Genomic DNA, 18,991 nt, shown 5'->3' on the forward strand with positions numbered 1-18,991 from the left:
AAAACTAAATAATAAAGATATGGGTAGAAATTAATTAAATAATAAACAAACATATACCAGAGAAGATCATCAAAGTCAAGAATGGCTCTCTGTGGGCTTCCCCCAGTGGCTCCATGGTAATGAATCTGCCAGCCCATGTAGGAGATATAGGTTTGATCCCTGATCTGGGAAGATCCCACATGCTGGGGAGCAACTAAGCGCATGCAACATAACTACTGAGCCTGTGCTCTAGAACCCAGGAACTGCAACTACCAAGCCCAGGTGCTGCAACCACTGAAGCCCATGCGGTCTACAGCCTGTGCTCAAAAACAAAAGGAGCCCCTGCAATGAGAGGTCTGTGCACTAGAGAGTAACCCCCACTTGCCACAACTAGATTGAAACGCTGGAGCAAAGCAACGAAGACCCAGCACAGCCATAAATAAGTAAATAAATAAAATTATAATTTTTAAAAAAGAATTTAGTCTCTGAAGAGACTAAAAAAAATTGAAACCTCTGGTGAAGTTGATCAAGGAAAAAAAAAAAGAGAGAGAAGGCACAAACAACCAGGAATGAACAACGGTCTGTCATTAACATGTCTAAAAGCATTAAAGAGGTGAGACTATTATAAACATTTCAACATATTTATTGAAATATGAAACAGCTGTTACATTTTTAGAAAAAACAGACCTTACCAAAAAGGGGGCAAAAGGAAAATGTGACTGAATTCATAATTAAACATTCCACAGAGAAATTTTCCAGGCCCAAATATTTTTCAAGTGAATTCAACCAAATATTTAAGGAAGAAATAACACCAATTCTTCACACACTCTTCCCAAGTATAGAAAAGTATCTGACAAGAATATTTTGAGAAAAGAAAATATACCCATGAATAGACATGCTAAAATCCTAAACAAAATAATTACAAACCAAATCAAGGACATTTGTAGAAAAGAGTAAATTAACACAGAAGACTTGACTGCTATCCTTTGAAGGACCTGCATACGAGGTTGTTCATTGGCTGGTGTCTGGGAACTCGGATCCTAACTGGGTTCCCAATACCCTATTGAGTAAGAGTGGCTCACTGTGCTCAAAGTGTTCGTGCAGACAAGGTGGTTTATGTTGAACACCTGCTTTCCTTTCCTTCCGCTAGTCTGGAATTCTGGTAGATGGTGGTCAGAGAATGCCTTCATGGCCAGTTCTCAATAAAACCTGAGTCTCCTCGATAGACAACACTTCACACGAGTTGTCACAATCTTTGCTGGGGGAGTTAAGTACATGTGGGTGACTCCACTGGGAGATATATCTTGGAAGCCTGTGCCTGATTTCTTCTAGACTTCACTCTATGTCCCTGTTCCCTTTGCTTTCTTTTATTAGGCCCATGCCTAATAAGTCTAGTCAAGGCTATGGTTTTTGCAGTGGTCATGTATGGATGTGAGAGTTGGGCTATAAAGAAAGCTGAGCACCGAAGAATTGATGCTTTTGAACTGTGGTATTGGAGAAGACTATTGGGAGTCCCTTGGACTGCAAGGAGACCCAACCAGTCCATCCTAAAGAAGATCTGTCCTGGGTGTTCACTGGAAGGACTGATGTTGAAGCTGAAACTCCAAAACTTTGGCCACCTGATATGAAGAGCTGACTGATTAGAAAAGACCCCGATGCTGGGAAAGATTGAAGGCAGGAGGAGAAGGGGACAATAGAGGGTGAGATGGTTGGATGGCATCACCGACTTGATGGACATGGGTTTGGGTGGACTCCGGGAGTTGGTGATGGACAGGGAGGCCTGGCGTGCTGCAGTTCATGGGGTCACAAAGAGTTGGACATGACTGAGCGACTGAACTGATGAGCACAACTGTATGCTGAGTCCTCCAAGTACAGCCTCCAATCTGAGGGTGGTCTTGGGGACCCCCAGCATAACAATACATCATGACCAAAAAAAAAAAAAGGTTTATTTCAGGAATATAAGATTGGTGTAAAAATTGGAAAAATCACTACAATTCATTCACATTAACAGAATAAAGTGGGAAAATCATGATAAAGAAAAATTTGATAAAATGTAATATCCATTCATAATAAAAATTCTCAGCAAAGAATTTTTCCTTGGTTTGATAAAGAATAAATTAAAAAATACCTACAGCAAACATGATACTTAATAGTGAAAAGTGAAAGCTTTTCTTTTATAGTTGGAAACAAGACAAGAACATTTCCTATCACCACTTGTATTCAATACTGTATTGAAGATCAAAGTCAATGAAGAAAGGTTAAAAAAAAAGCATAAAGATCATGAAGGAATAAAAATGTCATCATTTGCAGATGACACAATCATAAATGAAAATCCAAAAGAATTTACATAAAATATCAGAATTTAGAAATGAATTTCATCAAGTTGCTTGGTATAAGCTATCAATATTCACACACCAATACAGTTACATATACCAACAAACAATTAAGAAAATGGAAATCTGAAGAGATTCCATTCATAGTCACATAAAAAAATTAAGCACCTGGGAATGAATCTAACAAAAGATGTTCAATACATAAATATAAACCCAAAAAAGTCATTACTGAGAAAAACCAAAGAAAACGTGAGTAAATGGAGGAATATACCAAGTTCATGGGTTAGTGATATACCTAGACTTATCAGGAATCTACAATAAATAAGAAATGTGACACTGGTCCAAGGACAGGCAAGCCAATGGGGTACAACAGAAGTCCCAGAAATACACAATACATTCATGCATGAATGAACCCTGACTTATGACAAACAGCACTCAGAATAGTGGTGAAAAGATGGCCTTTTCAATACGTAATGCTGGAATAAATGGATATCTACCTGGAAAAAAATTGAAATTTGACCTTTACTTTATCCCATATACAAAAATCAATTTCAGGACTATAGCTCTTAAATGTGAAAGGCAAATATAATAATGGAAGACTTAGTCCAGTAGGAAAACAAGCAAGAGACTTGAATGAGCATTTCACAAAAAAAGGTACACAAGGACTTCCCTGGTGGTCCAGTGGTTAAGATTCCACCTTGCAATGCAGGGGATAAGGTTCGATCCCTGGTCTGGGAAGATCCCACATGCCATGGAGCGACTAAGAACGTGTGCCACAACTACTAAGCCCAAGTGCCTAGAATCCATGCTCCGCAACAAGAGAAGCCACTGCAATGAGAAGCCTACCCACTGCAACAAAGAACAGCCCTCACTGCAATGAAGAGTACACCCTGCCACAACTAGACAAAGCCCAGGGGCAGCAACAAAGACCCAGTGCGGCCAAAAATAATTAAAAAAAAAGAAGGTACCCAAAGACCAAAAAAAAGAAAAAACATGAAAAAGTGATCAACTTCACTAGCCATCAGGGAAATGAAAATTAAAACAATAAAATAACATTACATACCTGCCATACACAACTACACACCCGAGAGCCCAGGCTCTGCAAAAAGAGAAGCTACTGCAAATGAGAAGCCCACACACTGCAACTAGAGAGCCCAGCCCAAAATAAGTAAATAAATAAATTTCTTAAATTAAGAAATACATTTTTAAAAACACAATAAAATAACATTACATACCTACCAGATTGCCTAAGATCTAAAAAATTCACAATAACAAATGCTGGCAAGCAAGTGGAATAGCAGGAATGCTCATACAGTGCTGGTGCAAGTTTAAACTGGAAAACAAGTTTGGTATTATTTACTAAAGTTGAAGATTTGCCTACCCTATGTATGACCTAGCAATTCAACTTCTAGGCACAAATCCAAAAGAAATGCATGTGTGTGTGCACCAGGGGACATGTATGAGAAAATTCATAGGAGAAAAAAATCTATCAACAGGAAAAAGAAAAATAAATTGTGAAATAGTCATACAATGATATCCTATACAGCTATAAACTAACCAAGCTACAGCTTCACACAAAAACATGGATGAAGCAGAACAGACAAAATGTTCAATAAAAGCAATCAGATACTAAAGAATGTATATTGAATGATTAAATTTATAAAAATTCCAAAACTTAAATTGCAGAGTTCAAGGATACATAGTAAAACTACAAAGTAAAGCAAGGAAATTATCACTATCAAAGTTAGGAGAGCAGCTCTCTCTGAGGAGAGACTAAGGGCTTCTGGGGCTAGCAGTTTGCTGTTTCTTGAACTGGTGGTGGTTACATAGCTGTTCTCTCTGTGATAATTCACTGAACAACTTCCCTGGTGGCTCAGAGGGTAAAGCGCCTGCCTACAGGGCGGGAGACCTGGGTTCGATCCCTTGGTCAGGAAGATCCTCTGGAGAAGGAAATGGCAACCCACTCCAGTACTCTTGCCTGGAAAATCCCATAGACGGAGGAGCCTAGTAGGCTATAGTCCATGGGGTCACAAAGAGTCGGACACGACTGAGTGATTTCACTTTACTTTACTTTACTTCACTGAACAACACATTTTAGTTTATATACATTTTCAGACAGTAAAGAATCCACCTTCAGTGCAGGACACTTGGGTTTGATCCCTGGGTTGGGAAGATCCCCTGGAGAAGTGAATGGCAACCCACTTCAGTATCCTTACCTGGAGAATCCAATAGACAGAGGAGCCTGGCGGACTCCAGTACATGGGTTGCAGAGTCAGACACAACTGAATGACTATCACTACTTTCGCTATGTTTTTAAATTAATTCAGAGATAGAATGGTTAAAAAAAGAAGAAGAAAAAAGTAATGTCAAAATCAAAGTCTAATTTTTCCTGGATCAGATCATTATTCAGGACAGTAGTTCCTCCCTGATAGGAAGCTAAAGGCTTTAAATGAAATGAACTGTATGGGGGATGGGAGGGTTCACAGCCAGGGTGTATAATATTCGGTTGGCCCAAAATATCTTATGGCAAAACCCAAACTAAATTTCTAGCCAACCCAATACTTAGGGACATACCATGTTACACTTCAGGCACATCCATGTTAATACAGAAAACCTAAGATAGAGAATTTGAAAGATTTGGCCAAACCGAATGAGCAAATCATTGATGGAGTACAAAACAGTAATCTAACAAATCAAAATTTTAAATGATGTGTTTACCTTCCAACACTTAACAATATCCCATTGCCTATTACTCTGGCAAGTAACAGAAGGGAAAGTATAAAGAAAGGATAACTACAGCACGACTTGCAAATTAAATTCCTGGGTATTAGGCTCTTTATTTGTGAAATATAAGTCAAGCTAACAATAAAAATGTTTTCCCTTCACACCAATTTAGGGGAAAACTCTAATAACTCTTTCAGGTGCTTGTGTTCAGAACTCTTCAACTGAAACCTATTTTTGCAAACATTCCTACTTATCATTTACAATGCTATTTTAGTCAGGTACTATTCCAGTGAAATACACAGAGCAAGGTACATTAACTCTACCTGCAATCTATTCACTTTTTGTGCTTCTTTCAAAGAAACAACATGTCCTTTGTTTTCCTGCACCATCATTTGCACTTGATTCTTTAGCTCCTTCACCTCCAAGTCCTTCTGATTAAATACTACTTCATCAGCAGCAAGAGCACACTGGGAGAGGGGAAAGAAAGCACAAGAGAGAGTCACCATGGAAAATATTCAAAAGAAACCACATAATACCACAAAACCTGTGGTTTAATGACAGCCTGACAATGACTCTTAAAATCTTAATCTTTTTTTCTTGTTTCTCTATTATAAGGAAGGCAGAAACAGCTGAAAGGACCTATCACTGGTATAACGTAAGAATCAGTCACCAAAGAGATAGGGAGACAGTCCTTTTTTTTATTTCTTGTATTTTAAAACTGACGCCAGTTATTCAAAGTCTATAGTACATTCAACAAGGCATTTACAAGTTTTCTAGAACTGCCATGAGATTTTTAATGTGGGTCTTTGGAAATCAAAAAGGTCACATTTCCCAAATTGACCTATATAGTATAAGAATGTTCTATATTTATAATGGATCTTTAAAAGAAGAACATTTGTTAACTTTGCACCCTTTCAGTACAAACAGATATATTTTGAATATGTTTGGAAATATGGTTAAACATATAGTTTTCTTAGTTCCTAGTGAATTATTCCTGTCACCAAATAAACTTGGAATATGCAAGTAATACTTTTAAATTTTGAACTAAATAAATAGAAAATCAACATTGGTCAAGGGCCTACTTTATACTAGACTGTAACTCGGGATTTTAAAAATATCTCATTGAAGAAATTAAACATTTTCATGAAGAAACTAAAGTTTAGTGAGTGAACACCATTCCAGGACAACACAGTGGATAAACCAAACTCCTGACAGTCAACCTCAGGGCCTGTCTGGATCCAAAGCCTGTGCTCTTTCCACTAAGACACAGGAAAAGAGAAGAATGAGTAGCTGATTTACAAACAAAATTGCATTCTCAAAAACACAGCATGCACATGACTCCTCAGGTGGTGGCATGGAGATGGACAGGCCTCTCCACTGGGAACCCATGGACTGAGGCCAGGCTTGATTTTGCCACAGCCTTCCCTTGGGGCTTTGGGAGAGTTCCTTCTTTTTTCTACTTGGGATGTTCGAATGACCAAATAGGACAGGATGCCTGACCCTGATGGTCCTTATAACCCTGTTTATGTGACCTTTATGACTTTTCTCTTTTTAAAATAGAATATTCATTGGCCCATATCCTCTGCTCTGGGCAATTAACTGTCAGTCTGAGAGCTTACAATGTAATTGTTTTCCCAGCACTTCATATGGTGCTGTGACATATACTTTATAAACTACAGCTTTATTGTTTATTTTTTATTTAAAAGTGTTTTTAAAAAGTGTTTATCTGTAGAGTATATTCATGTTCACATACTGCTCCTGTGTTCAAATCATGGAGGAAAAAAGCAACAAAGTCCCTTAAGAGGTATTTATGAGAGGATGGAGAACCACTTAAGAATATCCTGATGAAGCAATAAAAATGATTTTATTAAATCTCAGCACATGAGCATTTTTTTCAGTATTCTATGTGTCAAAATGGGCAGGCATAAAGTAGTTCTTCTGTATACTGAAGGGTGAGAGTTACCTGGTACAAAAAATCTTGTACAATTGTTGAGTTACAAGCTAAAATAGCCACATTTTTCATAGGGTGCTATTTTTACTCTAAAGAACAACAGATAAGCTATTCACACTTGGGTGTGTGACATCATTTCAAGGAAAACAACTAACAGTATTTACTGCAAATGATAAAAATCAAGTTTCATAAAAAATCAGAATTTTGGAAAACATTTCTGCTACTATAAACTTGACAGCTCCCAATACTTAAAGATTTTGCAGGAGGTGAGATCAGAGGTGATATAAATGTGATTTTTTAATATTATATTGTGAATATGTTAACACTGAAAAATCTTCATAACTTAGTAAACAAATATTTATCAAGTGTCCAATGCATGCTGATTCAAAAATCACGTTTGGATAAAAGATCCATTCAAAATGTAAGATAAAAATCAGTGAACTTTAATATAACAAAATGGTTTCAAATCCCACATCACAAGTAACCTTTAGGAAATTTCTACTTGTTGAGTTTTGATGTAATAGCAAAGGATATTCACAATTACCTGAAAAAAATCACTAATATATTCTTCCCCTCCAACTACAAATCTAGATGAGGCTGGATTTTCTTCACACACTTCAACTAAATATATTGCAATAAATTGAATGCTGAGAGATATGAGAATCCACCTGTCTTCTATTAAGTCAGACATGAAAAGATTTGCAAAAATATAAAATAATTCCACTCTTACTAAATTTTTTGTTTTGGAAAATAATTATTTTTCATGAAAAAAATGTTCCTTATGTTAACATTAATTGGGTTATCATTGTTAGTACTGAGTGAACTAGTAGTTTACATTTTTTGTTTTAATTCTAATATGGTAAATATGAGTAGATACAAACTACATCAACAAAAGATCTTTAGGGGACCTCAATTTGAAGAAAGTAGCCTTGTGAGAAAAAAGTTCAAGAATTGCTGTAATAGAGATTTCTTTCTAATACACATTAAAAAAGATACTGAAGAAAGATTTCTAACTAGAAAGCTATCTTATTACCTATATGTTTTCCTATTTAAAAAAAAATGGTGGAATATCCATTTGCCTACCAGAATGCAAATGCCACATAAGCATGAATAGGTATATCTGTTCTCCATTATTTCCCCAATGACACATAATCTTTAAATAATAAATGTCTTTATGAATGAAAAGAGAAATGTAATTCTTAGTTTAGACATATATATAATATATATACATGTACATAGCTACATTCCTTAAATATTATCAAACATGATGATTTTTCTAAAGAATCAAAACTCCAAACTCAAGAGATGAAGTATTTTTCTTTCAAAAAGCACTGACCTAAAGAGGGATTAAAAACAATAAAATTTAACTTAATTTTGTTTCTGAAACTGTGTTTTTTTTCATTCTCTAAATTAATTAATAACCAGGTTCACAAGAGTCTACTTAATAAATACAACAAATTAAAATATCAGGAGAAAAAAAAATATCAGGAGAAAAGAGGAGGAGCTAAGAAAATGAGGAAAAGGAAACAGAGAAAAAACAGGGTAACAGGAAAAGCAACAGGCAAAGAAAAGGGAGAAAAAAAAACAGAGAAAAGGCAAATGAGATTTTACATATAACTCTTTAAAAAAAAAAAAGACCAAAACTTCTGAAACCCCAAAATGACTCTTACTTGCCCAAATAAATTTAGTCTATAAACAAGTTACCTACTAAGGTGGTGTCTACGTACCTGGCATTTCTTAAGCTCTCGCTTCAGCTGGAGAACTGTAATATGCTGTGGTCCTTCTTCCAGATTTCCAATGCCCCTGTGTCCTCTGAACAAAGTGACCTCCTGGGTCATGTTAAACCATTCCTGCAGTTTGTGTTGCTGCTTTTCATTTAGTCTCACAGAATCTTTTAAATCCACCAGGAAGGTAAAGGCTTCCTCTAAACAGTTTTGGTAACCCAGACATTCTCCTTGTAGCTGAGTGACTTGCTCCTCAAGAGAATGGATCTTATTTTTATCAGGAGTCCCCTCCTGATGGATCTGGCTAGTTTGGCTGCTACTAGCCTGCTGGCTTTGCAAAGCTTCTCGAAGCAACTTAATCTCAAATTCCATTTCGTCCATACGGTCTGACTCGGGGCTAAAGTTTAAGGTGGGTTTGTTTCTAATGTTGCGTGCTCTGTTGGCATATTTGAGGGAATTTAAGGACTCGTCAAAATCTGAGGAAGATGGGCTGACACAAGTGATCATGACAGTCTTGGCACTGCCTCCCAGGGAGTCTTTCAAAAGCCGGGTGATTTTAGCATCCCTGTATGGAATATGTGAACTCTTCTTGCGTGGGTCCCCAAGAGCGCTTATTACATTTCCTAAAGCCAGCAACCCACTGTTGATCTGAATGGATTCTTTGAAACGTTCGCCGGTATTCCCTGTTTTGGTGACTCTTTCTGATCCAGCCAAATCCACAAAGTGGAACTTTGAGACAATATGCCGATGGGAATGCCATGATCCATCTTCAGCTGTCTTTCTATTTTTGTCCACTTGACAAAGGCTGATGGTGAAAATCGCGTGTGATCTACTGGAGTGCTCATTCATTTGGGTCGTACCCGTATGCCTGGCTGCATTCCCCATCTCCAGGAGACTCATCACTTCATCTGCACTCTCCACCTGGCATTCCTTGGCCCCAACAATCACTTAAAAGAGCAACAGCAAGTTTGTAAAACAAGTTTTAATCAAAATACAGTAAAGTTAACCACATAACTATTTTCATTTGCTAAACTGCCCAGCTAAGAGAGGCCCTTTGAAAAAAAAAATCAGTATCTGTATTTAAAATGGATAACCAACAAGGACCTACTGTAGCAGATGGAACTCTGATCAATTTATATGGCAGCCTGGATGGGATCCAGGGGAGAGAATAGATACATGTATATGTATGGCTGAGTTCCTTCCTTGTTCACCTAAAACTATCATAACATTGTTTATTAATCAGTTATACTCCAATACAAAGCTTTTCTAAAAAAAAAAAAATCAATAGCATTAAAAGAAAAAAGTAACATCAGCAACATCATTAAATAATTTTAGATAACCTTCTAACAGGATTATTTTAATAGATGGCATTCATTTTGATGTTCAAATTCTAAAAGATGTAATATATGCATGTATGTTTTAAACAATTTGGGTTGTTTTTTTTTTTTTGGAATCACATTCAATTCTTTAAGATGGCTGACAAAAGAAAAATTCTTGATTCCAGTATTTTGATTTGTAGAGCCTAATATACTGATTAAAAGGTTACAGATTAATTATCCATATAACTCAAAAGAATTAATCAGTAGTAAATTAATTGAAAGAAATAGTCTCTTTTGAGTTTCTTTAATATTCAAGCCATCCTAAGGCTTAAGGTTTTTAGCATATACCCAGTGATAAATGAATGCTATGCTAAGTCACTTCAGTTGTGTCCGACTCTGTGCAACCCCAGAGACGGCAGCCCACCAGGCTCCCCCGTCCCTGGGATTCTCCAGGCAAGAACACTGGAGTGGGTTGCCATTTCCTTCTCCAATGCATGAAAGTGAAAAGTGAAAGTGAAGTCGCTCAGTCGTGTCCGACTCTTAGCGACCCCATGGATTGCAGCCTAACAGGCTCCTCCGTCCATGGGATTTTCCAAGCAAGAGTACTGGAGTGGGGTGCCATTGCCTTCTCCGATATTTCAGTATAAATAAAGCTGGTTATTCATTCCAAAAACAGGTTTCCCCTATGTAACATCAGAGTGCAAGGCAACTCAAAAAAAGCAAAACAGCTTCTATTTCAATGGCAGAATAGAACCCAAAATAACTGAAGCTTACTACATGCATTATCTGTTTATATCCAAAAATATTTCAAAAAGGAGTAGGTAGATTTGGGATTTGAATCACAGCAATAAATCTGCGCTCAAGTTACAGCATCATGCTTCCTCTTTAATCAGATCCTAACATGTCACTCTTTCTTGAAACAATATTCACCTTTTTGCCTTGTTTTCAACATGACAACTCTTCTTAACAGCCCAGTTCATTTAAATTTCTAAAGTACCTGTACTATAACAGGGAGTGCTCAACTATGGTGATTATAAAATATGACAATGTAAACATAAATCATAGCATGACTTTTAAAAAGTTTTCTAATGCTAGGCTATAGCTTGGCACTAACTATGGTCCTCAAACCCAGCTGAAAATCACCTGGGACCTTTATAAAAGGGAAAGTACCAACACCCATGCCCTATACTATACTACTTCATCAGAATTTGTGAAAAGTGGGGCCCAGAAATCAATATTTCTTAAAAAACTTCCAAGGTGGGACTTCCCTGGTGGTCCAGTGGCTAAGACTCTGCATTCCCAAAGCAAGGGGTCCAGGTTCAATCCCTGGGCACGGAACTAGATCCCACATGTCACCCTTGCACCATGACTAGAGAAGATTACATGCTGCAATGAAGACCCAGCACAGTCCCAAAAAATTAAAATGCTTAAAAAAAAAAGAAAACTTCCAAGGTGATGCTAATTGTGTAGCATCCAGGCTGGATACCAACTACCACTTGACACAGAGAAACTCAATACATATGTCAAACAAATGCATTTGGGTTGTGAGCGGGACATTTTATAAGGTAAGCAGCAATTTGTCTTAAGACTTACATTCTACCAAAATTTTTGCCGGATTGCTATCAGTTATGAAGTATTTTGATCATTAAGCTTATCAGGAGTGACAGTGTACACTTCTGTACTTTCTATTTTACAACAAACATGTATTATTTTTGTAACTTTTAATAAAAGTTAAAAACATTCAATAGTTACATTTTATAAGATACAGAAGCTCAAAACATCAGTCTGAATTTTGTCTAGAAAAGATAAACTATACAAAATTATTTAATAAGGCCACAGAGTACCATGTATGTTTTCTTTCTAAAAAAAAACACCAGAAACCAATTCCTTCAAACACTCAGGAATGCCAGGGCTGCAAAGACAGGGCTTAGAAGGAGCCAAGCTTTACTGCCCCCTGCAGGCTACTGAAGGAGCTAACCATCTTATTTTCCTAACTGCTAGGAAATCCCTCAGGCATGATCATTCCTCTGGCAGGATCCTTTATCTCCAGCAAGATTCTACTAAATGTGTTTTCTAGCAGAAGACATGCAATAACAGTTACTGTACTAATAATCGGGAAAATCCAAAACTTAAATGTCCAACAACGGACTGTTAGTCAAATAGATTATATATTCAGAGGATAAAATTACCACATAAAGTCATAAATTTGAAAAATATTTAATGATGTGAAAATTCTTACAATATAAATATTAAGTAAAAATATAAGATATAATATGATATGTGGAGTTGCAAGTCTAATTTTTTAAAATAAGAGAAAGAAATAGAGAAAGAAATCTGGAAGAAAACACACCAAAATTGAGTTCTGAACTTTAACTTTCTTCCTTATACTTTACTATGTTTTCTAAATGTTTTATGTTGAACATATTACCTTTTAAAACAAAAAAGTGGAAAGTATTATTCTTTAAAATACTTGTATTTTGACCTTCCCATTCTCACCTTCTCCTATTTCCAAACAAATAGACATTTAATGGTATTAACAAGTTGACAGAACAGAAAGTCAGACCTTGAGAAGCACAACAAAGGACAGATAAATGTCAGTATGAAGGAGCAAACACAAAAACTCTAAACTAAAATTTTTTTTAAAAAAGAGGAAGCAACAGGTGTGCTGGGACAAAAATCAGAAAGGCAGAAAGGACAGTTCTGGATCAACGTGGATGAACACAAAAGGGAGAAGCCATCCCCAATCTCAGGGTAACTCTGTAAGAAAAAAAAAAAGTACAAAACTAATTTAGCCTATGTCATAGTCTTTCTTAAGGTCAGACCAGGAAGGGGGCAGATTATTGGAAATAAATACAGTTGATCCTTGAGCAACATGGGTTTGAACTGTGCAGGTCCACTTATATGTGGCCTTTTTTTTCCAATAGTAACATATTACAGTACTACACGATCTGAGGTTGGTTGAATCCGCTGATGCAGTACCATGGATACAGAAGCCGAGTGTAAGTTATACTTGGATTTCTGACTGCATTGGGGCTCAACACCCCTAACTGCCAACCCCCTCCACATTGTTCAAGGGTCAGCTATATTTTGAATTACAACTTAATAACTTTATCATACCAAGTGGTCTGAACTTCTACTTTTCACCCAGATGAATTAGCTGCTACTGATAATCAGTAAGTTACTCCATTTAAAAGTAAAAACAAATTCATTTTGTTTCTATGTCTATTTTTAAAGAATCCTTGGAAAATGTCCAGAAACTGAACTAGATCATATTCATTTGCTAATGAAGGCTATTAATTAAGTAGGCTACTTCACCTGTGTTTCCTTTTTCATCTTCTCTGATGTGAAGATCTTTTACTGATGTCTCCAATTCTAGAAGATCTCTTAGGTCTTCCTTGTATACTTCTATATAAGACACTTTTATATTAAAGTCAATGCTAGGCTTTCCAGAGATGTTTTGAAATATTTCTTGGATAGCACGAGGAATGATACCTTTTTGACCCTCCACAACTGAAGCTGAAAATTTAGAAAAAGAAAGCCCATCTGAAACTTAAGATATAAGAAAAGCTACAAGCAATAAATTTACAATCAGGGAGCTCAATCTAGAGCTCTGTGACAACCTAGGGGGTGGGAATAGAGTGGGGAGAGTGGGAGGGAAATTCAAGAGGGAAGGGACATATGAATACTTATGGCTGATTCACACTGCTGTATGGCAGAAACCAACACAACACTGTAAAACAATTATCCTCCCATTCAAAATAAATTTTTAAAAATTAAAAAAAAATTACCATCAATAAATTTCTGAAATTTCTATTATAAATTTTTAAAAACTGTAACTATAAAATTCAGAAGCAAAAGTTTTCACATGCATGCGCTTACTCAAACTTCATTCATGCATTCATTAAATATTTATATAGTACCTACTATGTGCCAGGCAGTATTCTAGGACCCCAGGAACCATCAGTGAACAAATCAGGGAAAAGATCCCTGCCCTTATGGAACTGTACTAGGAGAGACAGACAACAGCAAAAGAAGAATAAGTGAATTATACCGTATATTAAAAAGCATTAGGTATGCCTGGAGAAAAAAATACGGCAAGGTAAGGGGGACTGGAAGTGTAAGGGTATTTGGGTGGAAGGCGATTGCAACTTTAAACTGGAAAGTCATATTGTGGGCATCACAGAAAAGCTGACATTTGAGGAGAAACTTGAATGAGGTGGCAGAGGAGCCATGTATATATCTGAGTGTCCCAGACAGAACAGCAAGGGCAAATGTGCTAAAATAGTGTGATCCAGAAACAAAGGAAGCCAGTGTAGCTGGAGCAGAGGGAGCAAGGGGAGAGAGGCAGGGTACAAGGACAGAGAGGTGACAGAAATCAGAGCATGTAGGTGCCTGTAGACCACGAGAGGTTTTAGGTCGTATTCTGAGTGACATGAGTCTCACTGGAGCAGAGCAGTAAGTTGGAATTCAAAAGAGACCACTCTATCTACTGGGTTTTACATCGATCATAGAAGGGCAGGGGTAGAAGTGGGAGACCACTTAGGAGACCAGTGCACTAACCCAAGAATCTAGAGAGTTCAAGGGAGAGGAGGACATGATGGTGACACAAAGTTGGCAGCAGAGAAAGATGACAAGTGACCAGATTCCAGATTTATGTTGAAGGGAGAGCCAATAAGATTCCCTGACAGACTGGACGCAGAATGTGAGAGAAAGTGATGGACAATGAGAATGTGAGAGAAAGTGATGTCCTTGGAGTCAAGGACAACTCCAAGGTTTTGTCTTGAGCAAGTGGAGCTGTCATCAACTGAGAAGGGGAAGAGTGTGTGTTGAGTTAGTTTAAGGGAAAAATGGCAGAAGTTCATTTTTTGATTTATTAAGTGTGAGATATCTATTAAGGATACAACTAAGAAGGGTGCAGTTGGATATACGAGATCAGAGTTCAAGACAGTAGTCTGGGCTGGAGGTTAAAAATTGGAAGTCAGGTAGCTACATATAGATGGTATTTAATATCATGGGGCTGGATGAGATCACGAGGAAAAGCTGAGAGTCAGAAGAGAAGAGCACCAAAGACTGAGCTCTGGGCATTTAACCATTTGTGGGTTCACTTAAGAGGAACTACTAGCAGCAGAGTAGGAGGAAAACTATGAATGTGGTGACCTGAAATCCAAGTAAAGAGAATGTACCAAGTTTGCTGAAAGGCCAGTTTGACTGGAATGACCAACGAATTTAATAAAGTGAAGGTCATCTGTGATATCTTGACAACTGCCGTGTCAGATGGAGAGAACTGATACCACGAGTCACAGATGAATGACACTTTCAAAGTTCTGCTACAAAGAGGAGCAGAAGTGGGGTGGTGGATGGCAGGTGGAGTGGGCAGAGAAGAGGGGAAGTGGGCAATGCTGTTAATTATTTTAAGATACAGTAAAAACTGAATTACCCAGCATTCTCTCAATTATTAACACTAAAATACTATTAAAATCACACTATTGTAACTGATGAAACTGTGTTCACAATGATCTGATCATTATGATTATTCACTGTTTAAAAGACCATGTGAGCAAAGATTTTTTAAATTGATTATGCCCCATTTCCTCAAGGTGAGCAAACTGGTCCTCTAAAACATAATGAGAATGTAAACTCGGAACAGCTTTTTTGGAGAACCATTAGTTTCGACAGTATCAAAAGTTGAAACCATAATCACTCTCTGACTCAGAGACAGTTCTATGGAAATACATGCACATACAACCAAATGTGTTACATAAGGACTAGCAAAGATGTCTTGTTTCTGCTTTATTGACTATGCCAAAGCCTTTGAATGTATGGATCACAATAAACTGTGGAAAATTCTGAAAGAGATGGGAATACCAGACCACCTGACCTGCCTCTTGAGAAACCTATATGCAGGTCAGGAAGCAACAGTTAGAACTGGACATGGAACAACAGACTGCTTCCAAATAGGAAAAGGAGTATGTCAAGGCTGTATATTGTCACCCTGCTTATTTAACTTATATGCAGAGTACATCATGAGAAATGCTGGGCTGGAGGAAGCACAAGCTGGAATCAAGATTGCTGGGAGAAATACCAATAACCTCAGATATGCAGATGACACCACCCTTATGGCAGAAAGTGAAGAAGAACTAAAGAACCTCTTGATGAAAGTGAAAGAGGAGAGTGAGCAAGTTGGCTTAATGCTCAACATTCAGAAAACTAAGATCATGGCATCCGGTCCCATCACTTCATGGCCAATAGATGGGGAAACAGTGGAAACAGTGGCTGACTTTATTTTTCTGGGCTCCAAAATCACTGCAGATGGTGACTGCAGCCATGAAATTAAAAGACACTTACTCCTTGGAAGGAAAGTTATGACCAACCTAGACAGCATATTCGGAGAAGGCAATAGCAACCCACTCCAGTACCTTTGCCTGGAAAATCCCATGGGCGGAGGAGCCTGGTAAGGCTGCAGTCCATTGGGTCGCTACGAGTCAGACTCGACTAAGTGACTTCACTTTCACTTTTCACTTTCATGCACTGGAGAAGGAAATGGCAACCCACTCCAGTGTTCTTGCCTGGAGAATCCCAGGGACAGGGGAGCCTGGTGGGCTGCCGTCTATGGGGCTGCATAGAGTCAGACATGACTGAAGTGACTTAGCAGCAGCAGCAGCAGACAGCATATTAAAAAGCAGAGACATTACTTTACCAACAAAGGTCCGTCTAGTCAAGGCTATGGTTTTTCCTGTGGTCATGTATGGATGTGAGAGTTGGACTGTGAAGAAGGCTGAGCGCCAAAGAATTGATGCTTTTGAACTGTGGTGTTGGAGAAGACTCTTGAGAGTCCCTTGGATTGCAAGAAGATCCACCCAATCCATTCTAAAGGAGATCAGTCCTGGCTGTTCATTGGAAGGACTGATGTTGAAGCTGAAACTCCAATACTTTGGCCACCTGATGCGAAGAGCTGACTCATTTGAAAAGAGCTGACTCATTTGACTCCCTGATGCAGGAGGAGAAGGGGACAACAGTGGAAAAGGTGGTTGGATGGCATCACCGACTCTGGACATGAGTTTAGGTAAACTCTGGGAGTTGGTGATGGACAGGGAGGCCTGGCATGCTGCAGTTCATGGGGTCGCAAAGAGTCGGACTCAACTGAGCAACAGAACTGAACTGAAAGATGTCTTGTAATTGAGAAAAAATTCCGAACACTAACAAATCCATTAGTAGGAGAATGGTTAACAATGGTATATCATGCATCTATTTTTAAACAGATGTCTAAGCTCCATAAAGTAAAAAAAGAAACTGCAGAGCAAATTTCACTTGGGTAAAAGAAAACATATATACATATCTATGTGAAGGGTACTTCTGAAAAAATTCACAAAAAATGGTTACCTCTGGGGAGTTAGGACAGGGAGAAAAAAGAAAGGAAAACTTTCATGGTTGTAATACTTGAATTTTTACCTTCAGAAATACATATATAGTCTAAAAGTTTTAAATATAGATTATAAAAATAAACTAAATATTCTGTACAGAATTGGAAAAAGCACAAAACAAAAATCTGACAATCAAATGACAAGACAACAACAACAAAAACCTAAATGATACTTATGTAACAGTTTAAGGCAAAAATAAAAGATTTAATAAACACTGAAAGCCCCAGGAATGCAACAGGCATAACTGGTGCCTATGAAGTTCAAAACAGACAGAGGTAGTAGAAACTGAGCCCAGGTTAGGTCAACTTATCTCACAGTCTGATGCACTAAAATATCTCTCTTTAGACTATTTATTATAATCCAGGTAGACTATTTATTATTGTATTCCAAATCAATGGAATGCAACTCATTTATGTTAGCAAGAACCCTTTAAAAAAATATATTGGTGTCATATTTCTTGACACTTAGCCAAAAAGCACATTTTGAAAAAAGCTTGAGCTTTTTTCCCCTGGTGGTTCAGAATCCACCTGCAATACGGGAGACCTGGCTTCAATCCCTGGGTAGGAAAGATCCCCTGGAGCAGGAAAATGGCAACCCACTCGGTATTCTTGCCTGGAGAATTCCATGGACAGAGGAGCCTGGTGGGCTATAGTCCATGGGGCCGCAAAGAGTTGGACACAACTGAGGAACTAACACCTTCACTTTCATGGAAAATACATTCCAAGCTACAAAAAAATGGCTTACAAATGAACCTTAAAAACAACTTGCTTCCAAGTTGAAGATTATCAATGTTCAGATTTTAGGCAACAGACATCCTGAAAACCTGAGCCAAATTAACCTGGACAGTCATTCACTTAATTCAAGATGCAAGACAGGGGAACTCCCTGGTGGTTCAGTGGTTAGGACTGCGCTTTCACTGCCCAGGGCACCACCAGAAAAACCCAAAAAAGATGCAAGATCACCATCGTGTGGCAAGTGAAGGAAGCTGCAGGTTTTTCCAGTACAAGAAAGTGAAAATTCCTTCTAGAGAGCTTCCAGGAACTAGCCAATAGCACTATTTATAAACTCCAGCATTATATATGCATTCTAGCTTAGCCAGAATATGAGGCTGATCAGAAATAGCTCATTCATTTCCCATTTCAACAGATAACAAAGCACAGCAATTCAAAAGATGTATCAAAAAGCTGAATTACAAATAATATTTATAATTAAAGCTTCAAAATGTATTCTGGTAACCAAAAGATCACATGTTCAATGTCACACTTATATTCCTGAAACAGACTATTTCAGAAAGGAACTATAAAGTTTTATACTTCAACAGCCATCATTTAGCTTTTATACACTATTTAAAGAGTATGCAAATGAAAGTTTTTAGACATTATGCTTGGTAAAAGTTGGTAAATTCAAGGTTCTGAAAAGCAGGAAAATGAGTGTGACTTTCAATAAGTATTACACTGAAAAATAACAGATTTTCATTTTACCCCAGTGCCTAACATGGTACCCTATTCTGTGCTTAGTTGCTTAGTCCTGTCCGACTCTT

The 18,991-nt window shown here is 37.6% G+C and overlaps 1 protein-coding gene across 12 annotated transcripts in view; it reads right to left on the minus strand.

Annotated features, from left to right (window-relative positions):
• KIF27 (kinesin family member 27) overlaps window positions 1-18,991 on the minus strand; it is a 92,623-nt gene that overhangs the window by 62,287 nt on the left and 11,345 nt on the right. For 8 of the 12 annotated variants that reach the window (XM_006059111.4, XM_044940236.2, XM_044940235.2 and 5 more), the window contains 3 exons: window positions 13,346-13,546; window positions 8,715-9,658; window positions 5,360-5,503 (listed from right to left, as the gene is read on the minus strand). In XM_006059111.4, coding sequence (XP_006059173.4) covers window positions 5,360-5,503; window positions 8,715-9,658; window positions 13,346-13,546 — 1,289 coding nt within the window. Of the gene's footprint in view, window positions 1-5,359; window positions 5,504-8,714; window positions 9,659-13,345; window positions 13,547-13,954; window positions 14,037-18,991 lie in introns of all 12 variants that reach the window. The other 4 variants (XM_006059112.4, XM_006059114.4, XM_044940234.2 and 1 more) reach the window with 4 other exon arrangements.

The sequence above is a fragment of the Bubalus bubalis genome, chromosome 3 (assembly GCF_019923935.1).
Source record: "Bubalus bubalis isolate 160015118507 breed Murrah chromosome 3, NDDB_SH_1, whole genome shotgun sequence".
Classification (NCBI taxonomy): domain Eukaryota; kingdom Metazoa; phylum Chordata; class Mammalia; order Artiodactyla; family Bovidae; genus Bubalus; species Bubalus bubalis.